Raw genomic sequence first — 24,234 nt, 5'->3', positions numbered from 1 at the left:
AAGAAAAGCATACCAAATGCCTTCTTCACTATCCTATGTACCTGCGACTCCACTTTCAAGGAGCTATGAACCTGCACTCCAAGGTCTCTTTGTTCAGCAACACTCCCGAGGACCTTACCATTAAGTGTATAAGTCCTGCTAAGATTTGCTTTCCCAAAATGCAGCGCCTCGCATTTATCTCAATTAAACTCCACCTGCCATATCTCAGCCCATTGGCCCATCTGGTCCAGATCCTGTTGTAATCTGAGGTAACCCTCTTCGCTGTCCACTACACCTCCAATTTTGGTGTCATCTGCAAACTTACTAACTGTACCTCTTACGCTGGCATCCCAATCATTTATGTAAATGACAAAAAGTAGAGGGCCCAGCACCGATTCTTGTGGCACTCCACTGGTCAGAGGCCTCCAGTCTGAAAAACAACCCTCCACTACTACCCTCTGTCTTCTACCTTTAAGCCAATCCTGTATCCAAATGGCTAGTTGTCCCTGTATTCCATGAGATCTAACCTCGCTAATTAATCTCCCTTGAATAGACTGGAGTTTAGAAGAGTGAAAGTGGACCTCATTTAAATTGTAAAATTCTTAAGGGGCTTGAAAGTGTAGATGCTGGGAGGAGGTTTCCTCTGATAAGAAATTCTAAAACTAAGGGTCACAATCTTAGAATATGAAAACAACTAAGTCAAAGAGAAATTACTTTACTCGCAGAGGTGAGAACCACTGGAATTCCAAATTGAATGTTCAGCTGATGAGCATATTCAAGCCAGAAATTGGTAAATTTTCAATACTAAGCAAATCAAGGGATATGATGTCGGTGAAAGAAAATCAGCCACAATCTTACTAAATGGCAGAGGATGCTCAGAGGTCCTAATGACTTATGCCGGCTCCTACTTCTGATGGTTTTTTTAAAATATGTACTGAATACTCTAACACCTTAATACCTGTAAATTTCCATTAGTTAATACCTTTAAAAGGAGTCGGATAGATGTCTAATTAGGATCAAAACTGTATATTCTAAAGACTTTTTCAGATAAAAGTGGTGAAATGCTATGTGGAAGAAAGTGATTTTTCAGTTGGTGGAATCATGAATGTTGTACTTGATAATAAAAATAACAGCATGTCAGGAATTAGGTCTGTGATATAACTAATTTAAATTTGACAAGAAAAGGTTTGTATGAATGAATAAAATACAAACTTGGGGATGCATTCTGGATTTTTGCATGAATTTATGTAGAAACAAGATAAAAACTGCAGATCTTGAGTCAGTCTTGAGATGAGGCAAGGCTTTATAATTCAACTATTGATCAGCTCCACAGCTAGGAACTTCCAGTTATGACTTAATATTTACAACTCCATCCCAGCTCACCAAGCAGTCAGAACCATCTAAGGTTTAAAGTTCATCACAGCCTCGATTGTTTGATCCTATAAAAAGTAAACTGCCAAGTTTCAATTTTATGTTGAAGGCTAGTACAGGAGAAGAATCCTTATCTTCTAATATCAAGAAGAAAAATAATGGTAATATTTTCTGACATTTTATATTTACATTGAGATATATATTTGCTACTTTTAACTTTATTTCACTCCTTTTTGTAATCTGTGGAAGCCAGTTCCTGACACATGGCACATTGTGCAGAATTGCACTTTAACATTGCCACCCAGATCAACTGAAGTGCTGGAAGTTGTCTAAAAAGAAGTTATAGCGCCATCCAAAGGAAATATAAAATAACACAACAATGATAGTCAGACAGAAGGATTTTCCGCAGTCTGAAAGCAATAGGAAGCGAAGGATTTAAAAAAGAAATGGAATTAATGAAAATAAAATGAGGAAGAGAAACAAATCAGCTGTTCAGATTACTAGAAAATCTCTGCCTGGCATTTGGTCATTTTAACTATTGAAGTAATGCCAAATAGTTATCGAAACAAAGTCCAAACTAGCTCTCATAATGCTCAGTTTGCACATAGGATATTCTCCAGAGTCAATAGCCAATAACTGTAACAGAACTGGACAGTGAATATATTCAAATTGAGATTTGGATATAAAAGCTTTGTCTTGCAAATAAAACATATTGCCAGCTCACCACAGCCAAAGTTTATAGCTCCAATTAGTTCCAGGTACGTGTGTATCCGTCCAATGCAATTCACATCTCCACAATTTTTCAGTCCTGGTCGCACTGATGTTTTATTAAGATATTTGGGTTTAGATTTCTCCCTGCAGGAAAAACCAAACAAGCCATCAAACTGCAATTTGAGACGGTCAGACATTTCAGTTCATGGGATGGGCAGAAAAAGATGATTTTTAAAATAAGGGTCAAAGGTGTCAAATGTGATCAATTATTAGTCGCTGAGAGTTTCCCATTTGGGTATGGTAACCCTAAATTGGAATAGAAACAGATGAAAAAGAGAACTATTCATACTATTCCAGAAAAATTGGTTAAAAATGCAATATATATCAGTAGCAAAAATAAATGGGGGTTCAAGGGAGATAAAGGAACATGATACAAATAGACATATGTCCACAAAATAGCATTACAAGAGTTTCCATCACCTGATGCATAGGCACCAGATGTGTACCCAGTCTTTGACCAGCTGTCTGTAAAATACTAAACAGACAGGAACCCATTCTGTGGGGATCGAAAATTTAAAAATAACTCGGTCTTCCACTGTGGATACACATCATCTAAGCAATGAGCTATTTAAAAAGTGGACATAACAGTTACCAGTTGATTCCTTAATCCATCAGATTACCCTTATAGGGAGAAAGCAAACAACTAAATACCACCAAAATTTACCAGTGTAATAGAATGGAAAATAAGTGAAGCAAGAGAAAATCTTTTTTGCAGAGGGTAATAGGGTCTGAGACACACTACCAGGGAGCTAATAGTAGTAGAAACATTAGCAAAGTTTTTGAGGCATTTGGGCATACACATGAACAGGCAGGGAATAGAGGGATATGGACCATACGCAAGCAGATAGGATTAGTTTAGAATGTCATTATGGTCAGCACAAACAAGGTGGGCAGAACGGTTTATTCCTGTGCTGTACTATGTTCTATATTGCAGCATCAGCACAATATTAAATTTTGAATATCATACAGTCGGTAGGAGACAGATACGCAAATTTGCTCCCCCCGCAACATCTCTGTGTTGTCACAAAGTTGACATTGCTATGCAGTAACAATAAGCACAGGCCAGGAAGATGGACAAAACAGGTGAAGTAAATGAAGGAAGACAATCCTGAGCTGAGATGGTGAAGGTTTTAGTTCAATTTGTCTCCAGGTGTATGACCCTGGAATGGCCCCACCCCCCTCCCATTTATCTCTCCACCCTGCAGGCTTCCTGCCTCTATTCCTGATGAAGGGCTTTTGCCCGAAACGTCGATTTTCCTGCTCCTCTGATGCTGCCTGACCTGCTCTGCTTTTCCAGCACAACTCTAATCTAGAGTATGACCCTGGAAAACCCACTAATAGAAAAATAAAATTCGAAACAAACTTCCCAGTTCTGTCGAGAGCATTTCACCAGTTCACTGTACCCTGGAGTAATCAAAGAGTGATCAACTAAAATGGAAGCCACATAAAAGGTTTTTATTCCTGTTCTTTTTATCGTTGAAAGATATAATATATTGTCCACCACAATAATTAAATAAAGTGACCATGTTAAAATTATGTAAAGTGCACATACTTATTTAAGAACTCTGAAAAGCATTTCTAATCAAGCTACAAAGTCATATTATTTAAGTAGATTTATTGGACACAAAATTTGGCTGCACAGCCCTTGTAACTTTGATACAAGAGGTGCTGGTTTAGGAAAAAAAATGGTGTCCACATTGCTCCTGCCCTTCAGACACAACTCGTTACAAACAGTACATTGTTGAGGGCATTAATGTGGCGTGTTATGTATATGCCAGAAGTATACAATGTAGGTAAACATTAGTCAGCTTTTAACACTAATTCAACACGATTGTAAACCTCACCATTCTAGTTAATGCACCCTCCTCAATATGCAAAAACTGAACATATGATGAGCCAGTTAGGAAGTCACGTTGAGATTGTACACATTAGTAAGGCCTCTTCTGGATTACTGTGTCCAGTTCTGGTCACCCACTTACAGAAAGGATATTATTAAGCTGGAGAGGACTCAGAAGAGATTTACCAGGGTGTTGCCGGATATGGAAGGTTTGCATTATAAAGAAAGGCTGGATAGGCTGGGACTTTTTTCACTGGAACGTAGGAGGTTGAGAGGCAACCTTATAGAAGCTTATAAAATCATGAGGGATACAGACAAGGTTAAGGGTAGGTGTCTTTTCCAGAGGATGGGAAATTTCAAAATTAGGGGGCACATTTTTAAGGTGAGAGGAAAGAGATTTAAAAAGATGTGAGGGACATACGTTTTACACAGAAGGTAGTTCGCATGTGGAATGAACTTCCTGAGGAAGTGTTGGATGAGGGCACAATTACAATGTTCAAAAGACATTTCAATAAGTACATGAATAGAAAAGATTTGGAGGGATATGGGCTTGGAGCAGGCAGATGGGACTAGTTGAGTTTGGGATTATGTTCAGCATGGACCCAATGAACCATAGGGTCTGTTTCTGTGCTGTATGACTCTCTGAACGGCATATGGGCCCATTGATACATCTAGATCACCCATGAGTTTCAAAAAAAATCATCTACTTTGTCAAGTAGTTGCTTACCACTTTCTACTGGTTCCTGCTGAGTTTGTGAAACATGTTTGCAGATGTTCATAAAGGTTAGTGTACAGGAAATAGTGCTATACATAATGCTGGCCTCATACACTCACAACACATTCAGTGCTGATTGCATGTCACAACCATTATAATTAGCAAAGAGCACCTAATTCGTATACTTCCTGTTTCATTGTAAATGAGCACAAAATAATTGCATAATACAATACCCATATCCAATTTCAGGGGTATCCTGTTTAACCCCCCACCCGCCAGCATCTCAGCTGAATCATACAAAAATAATGCAAAACCAAATTTCAAACATGCTTTGATTTGGTTAGAGAATCAAAGTAATTCATTGCCTTAAAAACTGAAAACTCTATCAGACATGTTATGAAACTTTTCGTAAATAGTTTTAAAACACTGCCCTTCCTTACCACTGATCCAAGATATAGTTCCGAATTTTCAGAAAGCGTTCTGGTGTTTTTGATGATCGTCCTTCAAAAAACTCAGGGATAGCTTGTTTCTCATCTTCTGTGATCGTGTTTTTGTCCAATATTACTTCTTGCACGGGAGTTTTTAAAATTTCTCCTTCGCTATCACAGGTCTCTTCATCCCCTTCCATTTCACAAACTGATTCAGGCAAACTGTATGCACAGATATCATTATGGATTTTCTCTTTTTCCTCTAATTGGTTAAACTCTAGAAAATCAGGTATTTGCATTACTAATCCTTCATTGGTCTCGACAGAATGTCCACATTTGCTGTAGCCTATAAAGTCTACATTAGCTGTTTTTACTGATCTTTCATTTTCTTGACTATCAATCATGAACTTCAAATTATCAGTTTTATTACTACTTGTGACATCGTGTTTGGACATTTCTTGTTGGTCTGTCATCTGGAAACATTTTTGCAAAACCGCAGTGGAAGTGGGAGTGTCATCTACTCCAGATGCATTGTTACAAGTAGTCACCTCAGGTTCATCCATCTTTGAAGCAAGTTGGGTTTCTCTTCCCTTCTGCTCCTGAAGCCCATTATTCTCACTATCTGTTTCATCCATGACATCCACATCTTCATCATCAGACATATGCTCAATCTTAACAGTATTGACAGTGGGATAAACCTGACCTTTTGCTAATGTAGGACTGTAATGCTCTGATGCTATCTTCAAAGGGCTCGCACCGTTTCCAGACACAAATGTTTTTGCAGACCAGATACTTGTCTCTTCCACAGGGTTTTCATTTCTTGCCTATGAAATTAAAAGAAAAATACAAACTTCATATAAATGTTTCAAAGCCGTAGACTCTTACACGGATATATGCTTCCAACAGATTGCATTATGTATAATCACTTCCTACTACAATTCACATATACAGTTTTCTTAAAACAATGGGAACAAAAGCACAGCAGCAATGGTTTAGTTTACCTTGTATTTTAACTAATTTCAGCTCTTTGACTCGTGAAAATTAAAACCTCTTGGTCTTTGAAAGAAAATTGCAGAAATTGATTTGCTCTAGAATTACCATCTTTGAGACAAGTCCAATCTAATCCATCACCTTGGCAGGTTTGCTGTCAAATATGGTAATTCTAGAGCAAATCACATGCAATTTTCTTTCAAAGAGCAAGAGGTTTTAATTTTCACAAGTCAAAGAGCTGGGATTAGTTAAATACAAGGTAAACTAAACCATTGCCCTAAGAAACTGTATGCAAGCTTCAGGTGTACAGTACCTGATAGTGTTTAGTTTACAAAGTGATTCTAAGATTTTTTCAAATATAACTCTAACACATATTTTTCATTTTCGTTATTTCCAATAACGATCCTGAAAGCCATCAGTGGCATTCCTTCAACTCTACTGGCTGTGCTCAGTCAAGAGATCTTTGGGCCTGCAATCATACCCACTGCTGTCACAATAAGGGTATTTATTACCTGCCTTCACACCTCAATTTCCTATTGTGAAACATTTGAAATCAAGTGTTGAGACTGTCTAAATTGTAGCACGTACCAATGTTGACAGTGTAACATACTGCAGAATCCATAAAAACCGACCGAAATGGACACAATTCCAGAAAAACTTGGTGAATAACACTAATATACAACTTGCATCCAATTTTAACAATAGTCAAATGAGTAGGTTAAGGAGCAGGCACTTAGCCTACAATGTTTGTTGACTTTGCCAAAACATTCCCCATCTAGGAGTCACACTGATGGGCTTGCTTCCCTGCTGGGCTGAGAACACTCTGGAATAGGCTACATGCTGTAAGAACAGTAAAATAATCTTCTGCACCTTTAATTGGAGTATGTGGGAGTAAGAAGGGGAGAACGTATGGTTACAGTGGTTGTTGTTGATCTTATCATTCTGGGAATGGAGTCATCAGGGTCATTCCCCAATCATGGGCATGTTGTGCAGTGGAGTGGAGTGGGTAAGGTAGAACAGGACAGCCAATGATGTCCACTGGCAAGGAAGGAGTCCTGCGCCACTTAGCCCCAACTGGTACCACAAGAAAACTTAATTTTAATTGAAGGTGTATTTGATTCCCATACCAGGTTTCCCAAGGTTAATATTATGAAGATTTGATTTGATTTATTATTGTCACATGTACTGAGATACAGTGAAAAGTATTGTTTTGTGCACAATCCAGACAAATGATACTTTACTTAATTACATTAGGACAATAGAACATAAAACAATATGGCACAGAACAGGCCCTTTGCCCTGGATGTTGCACCAACCTGTGAACTAATCTAAGCCCATCCTCCTACACTACCCATCATCATCTAAGGATTGTTTAAATCTCACGAATGTGGCTGAGTTAACTACATTAGCAGGCAGGGCATTACACGCCCTTACCACTGAGTAAAGAAACTGCCTCTGACATCGGTCTTAAATCTGTCACCCCTCAATTTGTAGCTAAGGTCCCTTGCACAAACTAATGTCATCATCCAAGAAAACAAATTTTCACTGTTTGCCCTATCTAATCCTCTGATCATCTTGTATTTCTCTATCAAATCCCCTCTTAGCCGCCTTCTTTCCAATGAGAACAGACACGTCTCTCAGCGTTTCCTCATAAGACCTTCCCTCCAGACCAGGCAACATCGTGATAAATCTCCTCTGCACCTTTTCTAATGCTTCCACATCCTTCCTGTACTGGGGCGACCAGACTTGTACACAATACTCCAAGTGTGGCCGCACTAGCTTTTTGTATAGTTTCATGACATTAAGGCTCTGTAACTCAATCCCTCTACCAATAAAACCTAACACACCGTATGCCTTTTTAACAGCACTATCAACCTAGATGGCAACTTTGAGGGATCCATGAACGTGGACTCCAAGATCCCTCTGCACATCCACACTACCAGAATCTTTCCAGGACCCAGTATTCTGCCTTTTTGTTATTCTTCCCAAAGTGAATCACCTCACATTTATCTGCATTGTACTCCATTTGTCACCTTTCAGCCCAATTCTGCAGTTCATCTAAGTCCCCCTGCAACATTCTTCCACACTGTCCACCACTCTACCGACTTTAGTGTCATCTGCAAACTTACTAACCCATCCACCTATGCTTGTGTCCAAGTCATTTAGAAAAATGACAAATAGCAGTAGTCCCAAAACAGATCCTTGTGGGACACCACAAGTAACCAGACTCCAGGCTGAATATCTTCCATCAACCACCACTCACTGCTTTCTTCCAGAAAGCCAGTTTCTAATCCAAACTGCTAAATCACCCTCAATCCCATGCCTCTGCATTTTCTCCAACAGCCTACCATGTGGAATCTTATCAGTTTTACTGAAGCCAAGTGCAACACGTCAACTGCCCTACCCTCATCTACATGCTTGGTCAACTTCTCAAAAAACTCAATGAGGTGTGTGAGGCATGACCTGCCCTTGATGAAACCATGTTGACTATCTGCAATCAAATTGTTACTTGCTAGATGATTATAAGTCCTATCTTACAACATGCATAAGGCTCATTGGTCTACAATTACCGGGCGATCTCTTCTTGAACAAAGACACAACATTTGTAATCTTCCAGTCCTCTGGTACTAAACCTGTAGACAATAGCGACTCACAGATCAAAGCCAAAGGCTCTAACACCTCCTCCCTAGCTTCCCAGAGAATCCTTGGATAAATTCCATCTGGCCCAGGGGATTTGCCTACGTTCACTCCTTCTGGAATTGCTAACAACCCTTCCTTACTAACCTCAATGCTTTCTTGTCTAATATCTCATATCTCATTCTTCTCCTCTACAATACTCTCCTTTTCCTGAGTGAAAACAGATGAGAAATATTCGTTTAGCACCTCTCTGATCTCCAAAGGGTCCACACACAACTTCCCACCCTATTCCTACCCTAGCCATCCTTTTATTCCTTACATAACCATAGAAAGCTTTAGGATTCTCCTTTATTTGCTAAAGACTGCTCGTGTCCTCTCTTTGCTCTTCTTCGCTCTATCTTTAAATCCTTCCGAGCTAACCTGTAACTCTCCATCGCCTCATCTGAACCATCCCGTTTCATCGTCAAATAAGCCTGCTTCTTCTGCTTAACAAGAGATGCGATTTCTGTAGTACACCATGGTTCCCTTACCTTATCACTTCCTCCCTGCCTGACAGGGACATACAATTACTCACAATATCTGTTCCGTAAGCTCCACATTTCAATTGCCACCATCCCCTGCATTTTGCTACCACATTCTATGCATCCTTAGTCTTGCCTAATCGCATTATAATTGCCCTTCCCCCATCGATATCTCTTGCCCTGTAGCACATACCTATCCCTTTCCATCGCTAAACTAAACATAACCGAAATATGGTCACTCACTCTGAAGTGCTCACCTACCATAAATCAAACACCTGGCCTGGTTCATTACCAAGCACCAGATCTAGTGTCGCCTCCCTCCTCTCATTAGCTCTTCGACATACTGTGTCAGGAAACCCTCCTGCACACATTGGACAAAATGTGACATACTAGAGTTATAGCATTTCCAGTCAATGTTGGGGAAGTTAAAGTCCCCCATAATGACCATCCTGTTCCTTTCACTCCTACCCAGAATCATTTTGCCAATCCTCTCCTCCACATCCCTGGAACTTTGCGGAGGCCTATAAAAGCTCCAAGCAGTGTGACCTCTCCTCTTCTGTTAATAACCTCAGCCCATACCACCTCTATAGACGAGTCCTTGTCAAAAGTTCTTTCAGCCACCGTTATAATGTCCTTGACTAACAAAGCCACACCTCCCCCTCTTTCACTACCTTCCCTGATCTTAATGGAAGATCTAAACCCTGGAACCTGCAACATCTATTCCTCACCCTGCTCTATCCATATCTCCGAAACGGCCACAACATCGAAGTCCCAGGTAACTATCCATGCTGCAAGCTCACATACCTTATTTTGGATACTTCTGGCATTGAAGTAGACACACTTCAAACCAGCTTGCTGTTTGCTCCTGTGACCAGGAAATCCTGTCCATGCCCTCCCTACTCACATCCTCCTGTGCACTGGAACTACACCTCAGGTTCCCATCCCCTTGCTGAGCTAGTTTAAACCCACCCAAATAGCACCAGCAAATTTCCTACCCAGGATATTAGTACCCCTCTGTTCAAGTGAAGACCGTCCTGTTAGTGGAAGTCCCACTTTACCCTGAATGAGCCCCAATTATCCATATATCTGAAACTCTCCCTCCTGTACCATTCCTGCAGCCACGTGTTCAGCTGATATCTCTCCCTATTCCTTGCCTTGTGATCATGTGGCACGGGTAGCAAACCAGAAATAACAACTCTTTGTTCTAGCTCTCAGCTTCCACCCTAGCTCCCTGAAATCCTGCCTTACATCCCTATCCCTCTTTCTACCTATGTCTTTGCTACCTACATGGACCACGACTTGGGGCTGGTCACCCTCTCCCTTCAAGATCCCAAAGACACAATCCGAGACATAACAGACCCTGGAACCTGGGAGACAACACACCAACCATGAGTCTCATTCGTATAGAATGCAGAATATAGTGTTATAGCTACAGAAAAGGTGCAGAGAAAGATTACCTCTAACATGAGAAGTTCATTCAAAAGTCTGAGAACAGCAGGGAAGAAGCTGTTTTTGAATCTACTGGTATTCATTTTCAAACTTTTGTCTGATGGAAAAAGGTGCAAGAGAGTACAACTTGGGGTGGGAAGGATCTTTGATTATGTAGGAGGAGAAAGTGAGGACTGCAGATGCTGGAGATCAGAGCTGAAAATGTGTTGCTGGAAAAGCGCAGCAGGTCAGGCAGCATCCAAGGAGCAGGAGAATCGACGTTTCGAGCATGAGCCCTTCTTCAGGAATCGTCTTTGATTATGCAGGCTGATTCCCCATGGTAGCGGAAAATATAGATGGAGTCACGAGAAGGAAGGCTGGTTTTCGTGATTGACTGGGCTGTGTTCACATCTCTTTGTAATTTTTTGCAGCTGTTACCCAATTTACATTTCATCCAACCCCAATTCAGATGTGTTGGGGAGTAAAAATTCTCCAACATACTTAGCTTATACATTTAACATTTTTAACTGTATATCTTTTAGGAAATAATAAGTGATATGCAACTAAGTGAGCCCCATATGAAAACATCACAAATGTATTACAAATTGTTGAAACAGTATTTTTGAGTAAGGATGACACGATGCTGATTAAAAAAAAAATCATATCACAGTTAAGTTTTTTTGTGAAACATAGGTTACATGTATATAAAAACATTTGAATGATGCAATATGAATTAAAATAAGCAACATAGGACAGTCGAAATTTAGTACAAAACTGAATTGTCACCTGACTTGAATTGATTCACTTTGAATTAATAAATGCCAATGTTTAGATGTATCAATACTTTTTCAGCAAATATGAGGTTTAACAAGTTTAAAATAATGGGTTAAAGCCACGTGACAACTCCACAAACACCAACTTAAGATGTAAATTATTATTTGACACTCTCAAGCTGGTTACATAAATATGTTCCTGATATACTGAATCGACTACATTCACTTAGCTAGTAAGTGAATCTCTTAGTATGGCACTAAGTCACACAGACTAATAGTTACAGGTGCTAGCGCAATTCATGCCCAGTCATTTGCTGTCAGCTATGACATCAGTTGGTGTTGCTACATCTACCAGTACTGGATCCAGGCAAGGACAAAAAGCAATCGATTAGGGTTTACACCAATGTTCCCTTTAAAAGTTACTTGTTCTGCATAGCACATCTTTTTCCAATGCTCATATCTTTGAAATTTTGTTGTGGCCATGCATGCACATTATTGCTTAAAGAACAAATCTTATCTATTATCTTTCAGAATCCTTAGTGAACACACATTCATTTTAGGTTAAGAGGACATTGGCTCTGGTAATCTAATGATCAATAGTGATTAGGTGGAACGTAAAAAAATTGGGGTCATCAAATTAAGTGTCAACCCCCCATCTATAGTCAACACATACAGAATACCTAATAAAAGCAAATTACTGTAGATGCTGGAATCTGAAACCAAAAGAGAAAATGAGAAAATGTGGAAAATCTCAGCAGGTTTGCCAGCATCTGTAAGGAGAGAAAAGAGCTGACGCTTCGAGTCTAACTGATCCTTATCAAAGAGAATACCTGTACATTAAAAGGTGCCTGAGAGATACTGTATCCATGCGATAGTGCCCCAAAAAAACTTGATACAATTAGAATAGGATCTTAAAACAGAAAGGCAAAGTTATCTTTGCCCAAGTTCACCTTTGTCTTGAAATACTGTCTGGCATAACTTTTCACTTGCAGCACAGTTCGTGATTCAATTAGCTTTGCAATTTTTGTCCATCTTCGACCAAATTGGGCCTGAAAGTAAACAAAGTTGATTTTATAGCTCATGCTTATTAAACCATTCAAAGAAAATCCAACATAAATTGCAGTATAGAGCTTAAGCTATGACTACAGTTTCTATTAGAATAAATAAGGAAGGATAGGATGACACAATAGGTTAGCATATTGCATTTTGCTCTGGAATGTCAAATCCAGGCAAGACATGTGATATAAATGTCACCCCTTTGTGTCAACTGTGTAAAGGTATTATTCCAGACAGACAGAATAGAGATCCTCAATGCACAGATGCCTACAATTCAATATGAGCACAAACTTGACAACCTAATTTGCTGTCAGTCATGTCACATTACATAAAGACAGTTATATGAGAAATGGAAGAAACAAAAAAAGAACAAAACACAGGTACCACAAGAAAATAGCATACTCCTGAGGGTGGGCACATTGTAATAACTTGGAAAATGCTTCCGTTGATGCTGCTATGTTGTGCCATTGACAATCTAAAAGATTTGGACAGTTAGGGGTTGTAGCCTGAATGAACATAGGCTGGTTCTCACTCAAAACTGAGATGATTTGTATCTTCTAACATAGTTCCAGGCATTTTCTGCTTCATATCCCTGATTCCTGGAAGTTGAATTGATAGTCATATGAGTGTGAATTGACATATAAAAAACTCTTAAAATTCATATGAAAGCTAAAATATACCTCAACTTTCACACTCTCATTTCAGCATAATTCAGACATTTTCAAGATACAGAAAGTATCTACATACAAAGTACAGAGCTCCTGTGTAATACAAGACTAACTATCTCAACCAAAAAGCAATGATTTTAAAGGAGGTATCTATATTTATCTTTTAGGAGTCATTAAAGAAATTCACCAAAGCCTCTAAAATTAACAAGAGAAATTTGTTATAAAAATGAAATAAAAGTTTGGCATGCAGTTATTAATTCAAAAATGGACACTACATTAATGAGATAGATTCACATACACTGTTTTCCTGCAGTTACCATTAAAAAGCAATTTAAAATAGTGCCAAGCTATACATGAGACTGAAATAAATAACTGTCTTGACTACTCGATAAATCTGTTAATATTAGCAATGACTTCTCCAATACACTTAATGAATAACTTTATCAAACTACATTTACACATTGAAGTCAGATTTAATAGAATTGCTGGACATCATGCTGCCATGATTTTACCATTGTACACCTACCAGCCCTTCAGGAAAAAATCTTTCTGGACCATTTTATTGGTTATTAAAATCATAACTAGGACTGAAGATGAAATATAATTTGGAGTAAAATCTTATTATGACAAGTGCTTACCAAAATTTCAGACAAAAAATATTTTGAAACCCACACAGTCACAGCATTTTGCCTTTTAATAAAAAATGATTAAAGTAATAAATGTACTGAAAGATTCAGATCTCCAGTTGATTCATGAACCTAATCTGGAACTGATAAAGTGAATATTACTCAAATATACTGACTACACTGATTATCCAATATACTTTGCAGTCCTTGTGTTGTATTTATTAAACTGTAAAAAGAATGGTTGAAAATTTTTGATGATAACACAAAACTGACAATTAAATGTTTTCTGACATAATGGAGAAATGCACATGATAGTGTTAAAATAGAAGCAGCAGCAATGTCAGTGCCTCAGGCAGTTTCACATGTAATGAGTTTATATCAGAAGGTCTACTGAGTGAAAAGGTTTTAATTTTGAAAACTAAATTAAAATTATATGCACATTTCTTTCTTCCATCAGAGACTACATAAAGCAGATAATTTGAATCAAACAATGTTACATTAATGTACTAATATTCTGTGCTGTCACCAGGTCACCAAGAGCCCACTAATACCAAAATGTTTGTGCCTAAGCAACAATGGCCATAAAGGTAATGTTAATTCGGGAAATTTGCAATAGCCAGTGATTTTAATAGATGGCAGGCATGTTATAATTAACATCCTATAGCTTACTTCAAGAACAGCTGCAGAACAATTTAAAGTCAAAAATTAATGTCACTATCATGAGCTTGCAGCATGGATAGGTACCTGGGACTTTGATGTTGTGGCCATTTCGGAGACATGGATAGAGCAGGGTGAGGAATGGATGTTGCAGGTTCCAGGGTTTAGATCTTTCATTAAAAACAAGCAAGGCGGTAAAAGAGGCATGGCCTTGTTAGTCAAAGATAGTATAACGGTGGCTGAGAATTTTTGATGACGACTCATCTACTGAGGTAGTGTGGGCTGAGGTTATAAACAGGAGAGGAGAGGTCACACTGCTTGGGAGTTTTTTTTATAGGCCACCACAGAGTGACGGGGAGGTGGAAGAGAGGATTAGCAAAATTATTCTGAGTAAGAGTGAAAGGAACAGGGTGGTCATTATAGGGGACTTTAACTTCCCCAACATTGACTGGAAATGCTACAACTCTAGTACATCAGATGGATCAGTTTTTGTCCAATATGTACAGGAGGGTTTCCAGACACAGTATGTCGAAGGGCCGACAAGAGGGGTAATGAACCAGGCCAGGTGTTTGATTTAGTTGTAGGTGAGCACTTTGGAGAGAGTGACCATAATTCAGTTACGTTTAGTTTAGCGATGGAAAGGGACAGGTACATGCCACAGGTCAAGGGCAATTATAATGCGACTAAACAAGAATTAGGATGCATAGAATGGGATAGCAAAATGCAGGGGCTGCAGACTATTGAAATGTGGAGCTGGTTTAAGGAACAGATACTGCGTGTCCTTGATAGGTATGACCTGTCAGGCAGGGAGGAAGTGATAAGGTAAGGAAACCGAGAAATTGCATCTCTTGTAAAGAAGAAGGCTTATGTGTTGATGAGGCAAGATGGTACAGATTAGGCGATGGAGAGTTACAGATCAACCAGAAAGGATTTAAAGAGAGAGTTAAGAAGAGTAAAGAGAGGACATGAGCAGTCTTTAGCAAATAGAATAAAGGAGGACCCTAAAGTTTTCTATAGGTATGTGAGGAATAAAAGGACGATTAGGGTAGGAATTCCGCAGAGATCGTTCCCTCCGGGACAACCTAGTCCACTCCTCCTTCACCCCTAACACCTCTCCCATCACACATGGCACCTTCCCATGCAATCGCAGAAGGTGCAACACCTGCTCCTTTACCTCTTCCATGCCCACCATCCAAGACCCCAAACAATCATTTCAGATTAAGCAACGTTTCACTTGTACCTCTTTCAATTTGGTCTACTGCATTCGTTGCCCCCAATGTCGGAGAGACAAAATGCGGACTGGGTGATCGCTTTGCTGAGTGCCTTCGGTCAGTACGCACCTTCCCGTGGCTTGCCACTTCAACACACAATCCTGCTCCCATGCCCACATGTCTATCCTTGGCCTGCTGCAATGTTCCAGTGAAGCTCAATGCAAACTGGAGGAACAGCATCTCATCTTCCGACTCGGCACGTTACAGCCTGCCGGTCTCAACATTGAATTCAACAACTTCAGATGATTTTCCCCATCTCAATCCCTCTGTTTTCATTCTGCTCTGTAATTTTATTTTATTTACCTTTTTTTAATTTTTTTTTCACTGTTCTGTACCTCATATTTCTTGATTGTCTCTCTTTCTCTCGCTCCCCACTCTCTCATCACCTTTTTCCTCTCCTCTTCTCCCTTTGCTAATCTTCTCCCCTGTTTTCCATTTTGCCTCTGCTTCATCCCTCCCCCCATCCCCCACATATTTTGTCACATACCACTTGTTTCAGCCTTATTCACAGCTCCTAATCTCCCTATAATCTCTCTATGCACTATTATTACCTCTTTATTGCTACCTTTGCTTCTGGAGCCATGACTCACTTTCTCTCAGTCTAGTATAAATACCTCCCTATTTCTCCTTTTTTTAGCTTTGACAAAGGGTCAGTTGGACTCAAAACGTCAGCTCTTTTCTCTCCTTACAGATGCTGCCAGACTTGCTGAGAATTTCTAGCATTTTCTCTTTTTTGGTTTCAGATTCCAGCATCCACAGTAATTTGCTTTTATTTAGGGTAGGAATAGGGCCAGTCAAAGACAGAAGTGGGGAGTTGAGTGTGGACCCCGTAGAGATCGGAGAGGTGCTAAGTGAACATTTCTCATCGATGTTCACTCAGGAAAAGGAGAATATTGTGGAGGAAAAGAATGAGGTACGAGATATTAGACTAGAAAGGATCGAGGTTAGTTATGAACAGGTGTTATCAATTCTAGAAGGAGTGAAAGTAGACAAGTCCCCTGGGTTGGATAGGATTTATCCGAGGTTTCTCTGGGAAGCTAGGGAGGAGATAGCAGAGCCGTTGGCTTTGATATTTGAGTCATCATTGTCTACAGGTTTAGTACCTGAGGACTGGAGGATTGCAAATGTTGTACCATTGTTCAAGAAGGGCATCAGAGATGACCCAGGTAATTATAGACCAGTCAGCCTTACTTCTGTTGTAGGAAAGGTTTTGGAAAGGATTATAAGAGATAAGATTTATAATCATCTAGCAAGCAACAATTTGATTTCAGATAGTCAACATGGTTTTGTCAAGGGCAGGTCGTGTCTCACAAACCTCATTGAGTTTTTTGAGAAGGTAACCAAGCATGTAGATGAGGGTAGGGCAGTTGACGTCGTATACATGGACTTCAGTAAAGCCTTTGATAAGATTCCATGTGGTAGGCTGATGGAGAAAATGCAGAGGCATGGAATTGAGGGATAATCCAAATTTAGCAGTTTAGATTAGAAACTGGCTTTCTGGAAGAAGGCAGCGAGTGGTGATTGATGGAAAATATTCAGTCTGGAGTCCAGTTACTAGTGGTGTGCCACAAAGATCTGTTTTGGGACCACTGCTGTTTGTCATTTTTATAAATGACTTAGACGCAGGCATAGGTGGATGGATTGGTAAATTTGCAGGTGACACTAAAGTCGGTGGAGTAGTGAACAGTTTAGAAGAATGTTACAGGGGGACTTGAATAAACTGCAAAATTAGGCTAAGAGGTGGCAAATGGAGTTCAATGTCGATAAATGTGAGGTGATGCACTTTGGGAAGAATAACAGGAAGGCAGAATACTGGGTCAATGGAAAGATTCTTAGTAGTGTGGATGTGCAGAATGATCTTGGAGTCCATATGCATAAATCCCTGAAAGTTGCTACTCAGGCGGATAGTGCTGTGAAGAAGGTATACAGTGTGTTAGGTTTCATTGGTAGAGGGATTGAGTTCTGGAACCGCAATATCATGCTGCAACTATACAAAACATTGGTGCGGCCGCACTTGGAATATTGTGTATAGTTCTGGTCCTTATTACAGGAAGGATGTGGAAGCATAGGAAAAGGTGCAGAGGAGATTTACCAGGATGTTGCCTGGTCTGGAGGGAAGGTCTTAAGAGGAAAGGCTGAGAAACTTGCGTCTGTTCTCATTGGAAAGAAGGCAGCTAAGGGGGGGATTTGATAGAGACATACAAGATGATCAGAGGATCAGACAGTGAAATACTTTTTCCTAGGATGATGATGTCAGCTTGTACGAGAGGGCATAACTACAAATTGAGGGATGATAGATTTAAGACAGATGTCAGAGGCAGGTTCTTTACGCAGAGAGTGGTAAGGGCATGAAATGCCCTACCTGCTAATGTAGTCAACTCACCCACATTAGGGAGATTTAAACAATCCTTAGATAAGCACATGGATGATTTTGGGATAGTGTAGGGGGATGAGCTGAGAATAGTTCACAGGTCGGCACAACATCAAGGGCCGAAGAGCCTGTTTTGCGCTGTATTGTTCTATGCTCTATGCTCTAAATAAGTTTGATGTATCAATGGGTTGGTTCAGTTTGGCCAATTTTATGGAGTAGTAACCAGAAGAATCTAGCCCTTTCACTGGGTTCTCTGGATTACTGTTAAGTTTTCAAACAAATGTTTTGTTTACCTAAAATAATTGAAACAATGGTAAGACCAAACAAATATTGAAAATTAACATGAATAAATATAAATAAAATTCCAATCTGTATTCTTGCATCATGTCTACTAGTTAGTTCTGCTGTCTCTAGCCTTGACAATATGAAAGAACAAACCATTCGCATTATACACTGGGATTTCATCGTTTGATTTGGTTCTGTTGGAGTGCAAAGAATGGGTTAAATTACAATTTTCCCCAACAACAGTGCCTTAACAGCTTTTAAAGATAACTCTCTGATTATTTTCCCACCCAAGGAATACTTGTGATCTCCAACTTGAGAACTGTTTTATGTTGTGAATTTACAGTCAGTCTGAAATAGCTTGAGGATCTTTGCAGTAATTTAAGGGATGGTGGAGAGAATGCATTCAATCCCAAGGAGATGATGCTGGCCTGCTTTTGTATATGCTTTCAAAATAAAAATTATTGACCTAATTTTTGCATCAATGACAATATAACAAAGTAATCATAATATACCCTTTCTTAACTCCTACAATTTATTTGCAACACTAGCTAAGATTAGATGTTACATGCGGCATGTATGAAATGAAGAACAACTTATGTAAAAGTTGGGCCACAAAACATACCATCCTACAATTAATTGAAAAGTGAATGTTATCTTGCCAATTTTCTCCAGTGTCTTTAGAACACATATTCGCTGGCATGGCTTCACTGGTGCTGGCAGCTCTCCAACCTATGCCAATATCTAAGGAGATGCTGGACTGAGTGTGAGGATATTACACCATAAAGAGAATTATAACCAAACCAAATTAAATCCTCATCCTTGTTCCTCACACATGCAATTGTTGCCCAGGAATTTACTGGATCGTAATCATAAGAACTCTGGGTGAATTGTTTAGCTCTTCATTCTATGTAAATCACCGCTTTACTTAATTGTTCCTTCAGTCTCTTACCAGCCCTTGCTCAAAAAGTTCTTTCTCCTTTGCTGTCCAGCGTGCTGGCCAAGAACTGCTTGTTGTTCCTGGAGTCCTAAGGTAGAAATTGAAGCTATGATGTGAACTAAATTCAGTTTTATGCAGTTTAAAAAACAAGTTATTTTTAGTACTACATGAAGCAATTACACCATTTTTTTGAGGCATGGCAAAACAAGTTTTTAAAACTGTACTTACTACAGTTCTTGAGAGCCTTGCAAATAGCAAATACTGTTCTTAGTACAGAAATATATAGATCATATGTGAACCTTCTTTCATGTTGACAAATAATGCCAAATGAATAATTATATTTCCAATCTCCATCCAACCTCTCAAACTCTCATCTGCTTTCCAATTCTGATTAAATATATATGCTTTTAATTCAGCTTTGAAATACTGTGCTTTTATGCTGTGAATTACTCTCTTTGGTTAACAACTGTTATACTATCACCAAAGTGTTCAAACAAGCATTAATTGTGGCGTATTTCAAACTTAGGTCATAAGTATAATAATAAAGCCATTTAACGAATTCAGAACCATAAAGTTATACTAACTATATACTGGTACAGCTTTATTAAGTATGAAACTAAGATGATAAAAGTACTTTTAAAATAGAGCACATTCATATACCCTTCTGGGTAACTTGATTTCTCATTGCCACATTTTTATACTGTCATTATTCAGCCTATAATTTCCTATGTTCGCACGAAATGTAGAACCATCTATGCAAGCCTACCACAATAAAATTACATAGCATGATGGTGATCAGGAAAATTTGCACATTTTCCAAAAACCACCATTAATATTTTGAGTGATTTTTCTGTTCAGACAAGTTAATGTTTGACTTAATTTTCAACTTTAGGATGCACCTTGACGCTTTTTTTTAAAAACAATTGCATTTCAGGGTTTCCTCTTCTGTGTTTTTGTATAAAAATAGTGTCTCCTTGTTAGTGTCCAGTTCTGTGCCTTCTCCAGCTGCCTAGGCTTCCACTGAAGGAGAAGGAAGTCAGGACTGCAGATGCTGGAGATCAGAGTCAAAAAGTGTGATGCTGGAAAAGCACAGCCAGTCAGGCAGCAGCTGAGGAGCAGGAGAGTCAACATTTTGAGTATAGGCTCTTCATCAGGAATGTCAGAACTTATGCTCGAAATGTCGACTCTACTGCTCCTCGGATGTTGTCTGATCGGCTGTGCTTTTCCAGCTCCACAATTTACTGACTCTGGGTTTCCACTGAATCTGAATTTGCTTCATTTTCCCAGTCTTGTAAATTGAAGGCCTGTTTTCAATTGCTAACCCTGTTTTTAATACTGCTAATTGTTCTGGCCTGTTGTCTCCTTCATTGTCCTCTGTTGCTGCTGCTTTATGCTTATGCTGCACTGCAATGCTACTCTCTTTCCCACCACCAGTCAGTATCTAGGTATTTTAGACCTAATGTTTTTGTCTCTCGGTTAATTGCTCTTGTGTCATCAGTATAATTTTTCACAGCTGTATTTTATGGAGATATGTAAATAACAAACTGACTGCAAAATAAAATACTTTAATGTTGTTCACAAGATCTATGTTATCATAGAGAATTAATTTTATTGTTTATGAGAAAGTAAAATAAATATGCTTTCAAATTATTCTAATTCGCAAATACTGGGGGGAAAAGTGAGAATAATTCCTGCAAATTTAATGAAAATTTTTAAAATTTGTTTCAACCACTTGTAGCAGTAAATCATAAGTTAGAAAGTATTTTACAGTTTAAAACATAAAAGGTTGGGGAAAATTAGCAGGTTTGCAGCATCTGTGGACAGGGAAATAGAAGTAACATTTTAAGTCTGGTATGAGCCATCCTCAAAACTGGTTGGTTATATAGGTTGGTTAGCAAGCTTTGAAGTTTATTGAGAAAACTGCAAAGTATTATTTCTTTAGCTGGTTAGTATAGGCTGAAATACTAACTGCTTTGATAATTCATTGATGTAAAATGCAACCATATTTTCAAGATTCTGAGATGGTAGAAAAAGGGCCTGACTTTCCACAAATAATGCAGGAGCATTGCATTGAAGTTAGTTGTGTCTTGTACATGTTTAATACATTTTCCCGTTAATCTGAATCAAAAATATAAACAATTCAGGTTTAGTCTCCAATCCCCAACTCATAATTCTACAAAAGTCTTCATTATGGAGAACAATTGAGTCCCATTTGATTTAACTGACATTTAATGTTGCCTCTTTTCTACCCATATGTCCACTTTAAATAAAATCACAGAGAGATAAGGCAAATCTTAAAATCAGTGGCATTCAGACTGCAATCTTCAAGTTCCAATCAAAACTGATGCTTGAAATCAAAGCAAATTAACTTAAAATGCTGCAAAACAGGAATCATATTTCATTTCAAATTTATTTAATACTAAATCAACAGTTCTCAAAATTACAATGACAGAAGGTTTATTTTTCTTATTTTCTTGATGCTCATGTGATCTTTTCCTTGACAAGGGAGCTGGGCGGAAGTGAAGTCGGAGCACAGAGCCAGTTGGGAAGGTAAGTGATTGTTATTTAAGAACTTACCTTGATGCCAACCGTCTTTTTGCAGCAGAGAGCGGCGGGAGCTGGGCAGAAGTGAAGTCGGAGTGCAGAGCCAGTTGGAAAGGTAAGTGATTGTTATTTGAGTGGGTGTGTTCTAGACCCCAGTTCCTACAAAGTAGGGCCTCCCTCCCACTCTCCTCCTCTAACCTAACTTTAAAGTCCACAGACTTGCCCCACAGAGATTCCAGGGAAGTTCCTGTTGAGAGAAGAGAGAATCTTTAGCTCAGGAGACTTGGACAAGGAGGTTGAGTGGTGATTACGCCACAGTTGAAGAGGGTGAAGACATGACTGCCCAGCTGGTTCAGTGTGCTACGTGCATGATGTGGGAGGTCAATGACTCTGGTATGTCTGGCTCGTATGTCTGTGGGAAGTGTGTGCACGTTCAGCTACTGACAGAGTTGCAGCACTGAAGAAAGAACTCGAGGACCTTAGGCTCATCCGAGAGAACGAGATCCTTCTGGACAGGACTTTCAGCGAGGTTATTACACCGACCATACCAGAAGACAGCAGAAGAGAGAAGACGATGAGGAAGGCAGAAGGAGACAGGTGCAAGAGACCGCGGGGGAAGTACCTGTCAGAAACAAGTTGAATCTTTTGGAAACAGTAGAGACAGATGACACTGCCAGTCCGCGAGGCAGTCAGGTCTGTCAATCAAAAGTTGGCGTGTAGGCAGAGCCGAGGAGTCAGACATCGCACAGAGCCATGGTGATAGGGGACTCCATAGTGAGAGGAACTTAACGGGGTTTCTGTGGCAACAGGCGGGATTTAAGGATGGTGTGTTGCCTTCCTGGTGCCAGGATTAAGGACATCGCAGACAGAGTGCAGGAAATCCTCAAGGGCAAAGGTGAAGAGCTAGAGGTGGTGGTACATGTCAGCCCAAATGATGTCGGGAAGAAGAGGAGGAACATACTACAGCAGGACTTCAGAGAACTAGGAAGAAAGCTGAAAAGCAGGATGTCCAGAGTGGTTATCTCCGGTTTGCTTCCAGTTCCTCGGGCTGGAGAGGCCAGGAACAGGGAGATAATGGACTTGAACATGTGGAACGGTATCAATGAAGCAGAAAACTCAAAAAGGGATCATGCCGTAAGGTTGAGTGAAATAGGGGTTGATAGGAAGGGTGAGGGCAGAAACAAATTAAAAATACTACATATGAATGCATAAAGTATTAGAAACAAGATGGATGAGGGAGGATCCAAGATGGCGGCAACCCAGCAAGTCTGAGTCTACAGTGCTCCTCCCAAGACTTGGCAAAGTGGGTCACCCACCTCCACCACACTCACCAAATCATTTAAAATAGCTGTTTAATTTAATTAGTTGCTTAGTATTAAATTTAAACAATCTAATCTTCAGTAAAAATGACTAAAGGGAAGGGAGCCTGCAGCTCTCAGCAAGCAGGAACCCCTCCCCCACCCTCTCCAGCTGCAGCAGAGGCGTCCGCAGCCGCCCTGGGGGTCTTACCTACGGTGGCAAGCCTCGTGGAAATCATCTCCAAACTGGATGCGAAGATCGACGCTTTATTGAAGAATCCCGAAGTCGATGGGACTCACTCTCGGCCGCGCTGCAAAAGCATGACCGAGACATTAAGGAAATTGAGCGCCGAGTCGGAGGGGCGGAGCTAAAGGTCGTCGAAAAAATATTCATTTGCTGGGCTTTCCTGAACGGGAAGAGGAAGGCCAGCTTACAGCGTTTCTCGAACAATGGCTGCCACAGCTTTTAAATCTGGAGGCTGGATCAGGCCAGGTAAGGGTAGAATGGGCCTACCGGGTCGCAATACGCGGGCCCGGCTCGAACCAGCGTCCCTGCCCGGTCCTGTTTCGGCTGCAGAGCTATAAGGAGAGGCAGATACTCCTAGAAGCTTCTAGAAATCTTAGAAAAGGTTCCCAAGCCATGATTTATAAAGGATCCAAGATCATGTTATTCCAGGACTTTTCCCCAGCTCTGGTCCGAAGGAGGAAGGCATTCAATGAGGCGAAGAAGTGTTTAAGGGACTTAAATATTCAGTACTTCTTACACTACCCAGCGACGCTACGCTTTAAAGATGAAGGATCCGTGTATAACTTCGGATCGCCGGAAAAGGCTAAAGAATGTTTGGACTCTCTTAGATAAATTGTAAGAGATAATGGATGTTGGCTTGCCTTCTCCCCACTCTGGTTTATATCCCCCCCTTTTCCCTTTTTTTAACCTTACTGTTTAATATTATCTTGGGGGGTGGGGAGAGGGATTTATTTATTTGTTCTCTACTTAACGATTTTCTCCACCTCCTTGGGTTTTTTAAAAATTATTCTATATAAGCCGGGGGATCTAGTTAATGTTGTGGG

General features: G+C 39.8%; 1 protein-coding gene across 3 annotated transcripts in view; it reads right to left on the bottom strand.

Moving 5' to 3' along the window:
- The window catches only part of mysm1 (Myb-like, SWIRM and MPN domains 1), a 105,723-nt gene that overhangs the window by 52,667 nt on the left and 28,822 nt on the right, over positions 1-24,234 (bottom strand). For all 3 annotated transcript variants that reach the window (XM_043699291.1, XM_043699290.1, XM_043699289.1), the window contains 4 exons: positions 19,334-19,409; positions 12,401-12,499; positions 5,114-5,925; positions 2,075-2,205 (listed from right to left, as the gene is read on the bottom strand). In XM_043699291.1, coding sequence (XP_043555226.1) covers positions 2,075-2,205; positions 5,114-5,925; positions 12,401-12,499; positions 19,334-19,409 — 1,118 coding nt within the window. The remainder of the gene's footprint in view (positions 1-2,074; positions 2,206-5,113; positions 5,926-12,400; positions 12,500-19,333; positions 19,410-24,234) is intronic.

The sequence above is a fragment of the Chiloscyllium plagiosum genome, chromosome 11 (genome assembly GCF_004010195.1).
Source record: "Chiloscyllium plagiosum isolate BGI_BamShark_2017 chromosome 11, ASM401019v2, whole genome shotgun sequence".
Classification (NCBI taxonomy): domain Eukaryota; kingdom Metazoa; phylum Chordata; class Chondrichthyes; order Orectolobiformes; family Hemiscylliidae; genus Chiloscyllium; species Chiloscyllium plagiosum.
Note: the sequence above shows the minus strand (reverse complement) of the source record. Positions and strands in the feature narration are given on the sequence as shown.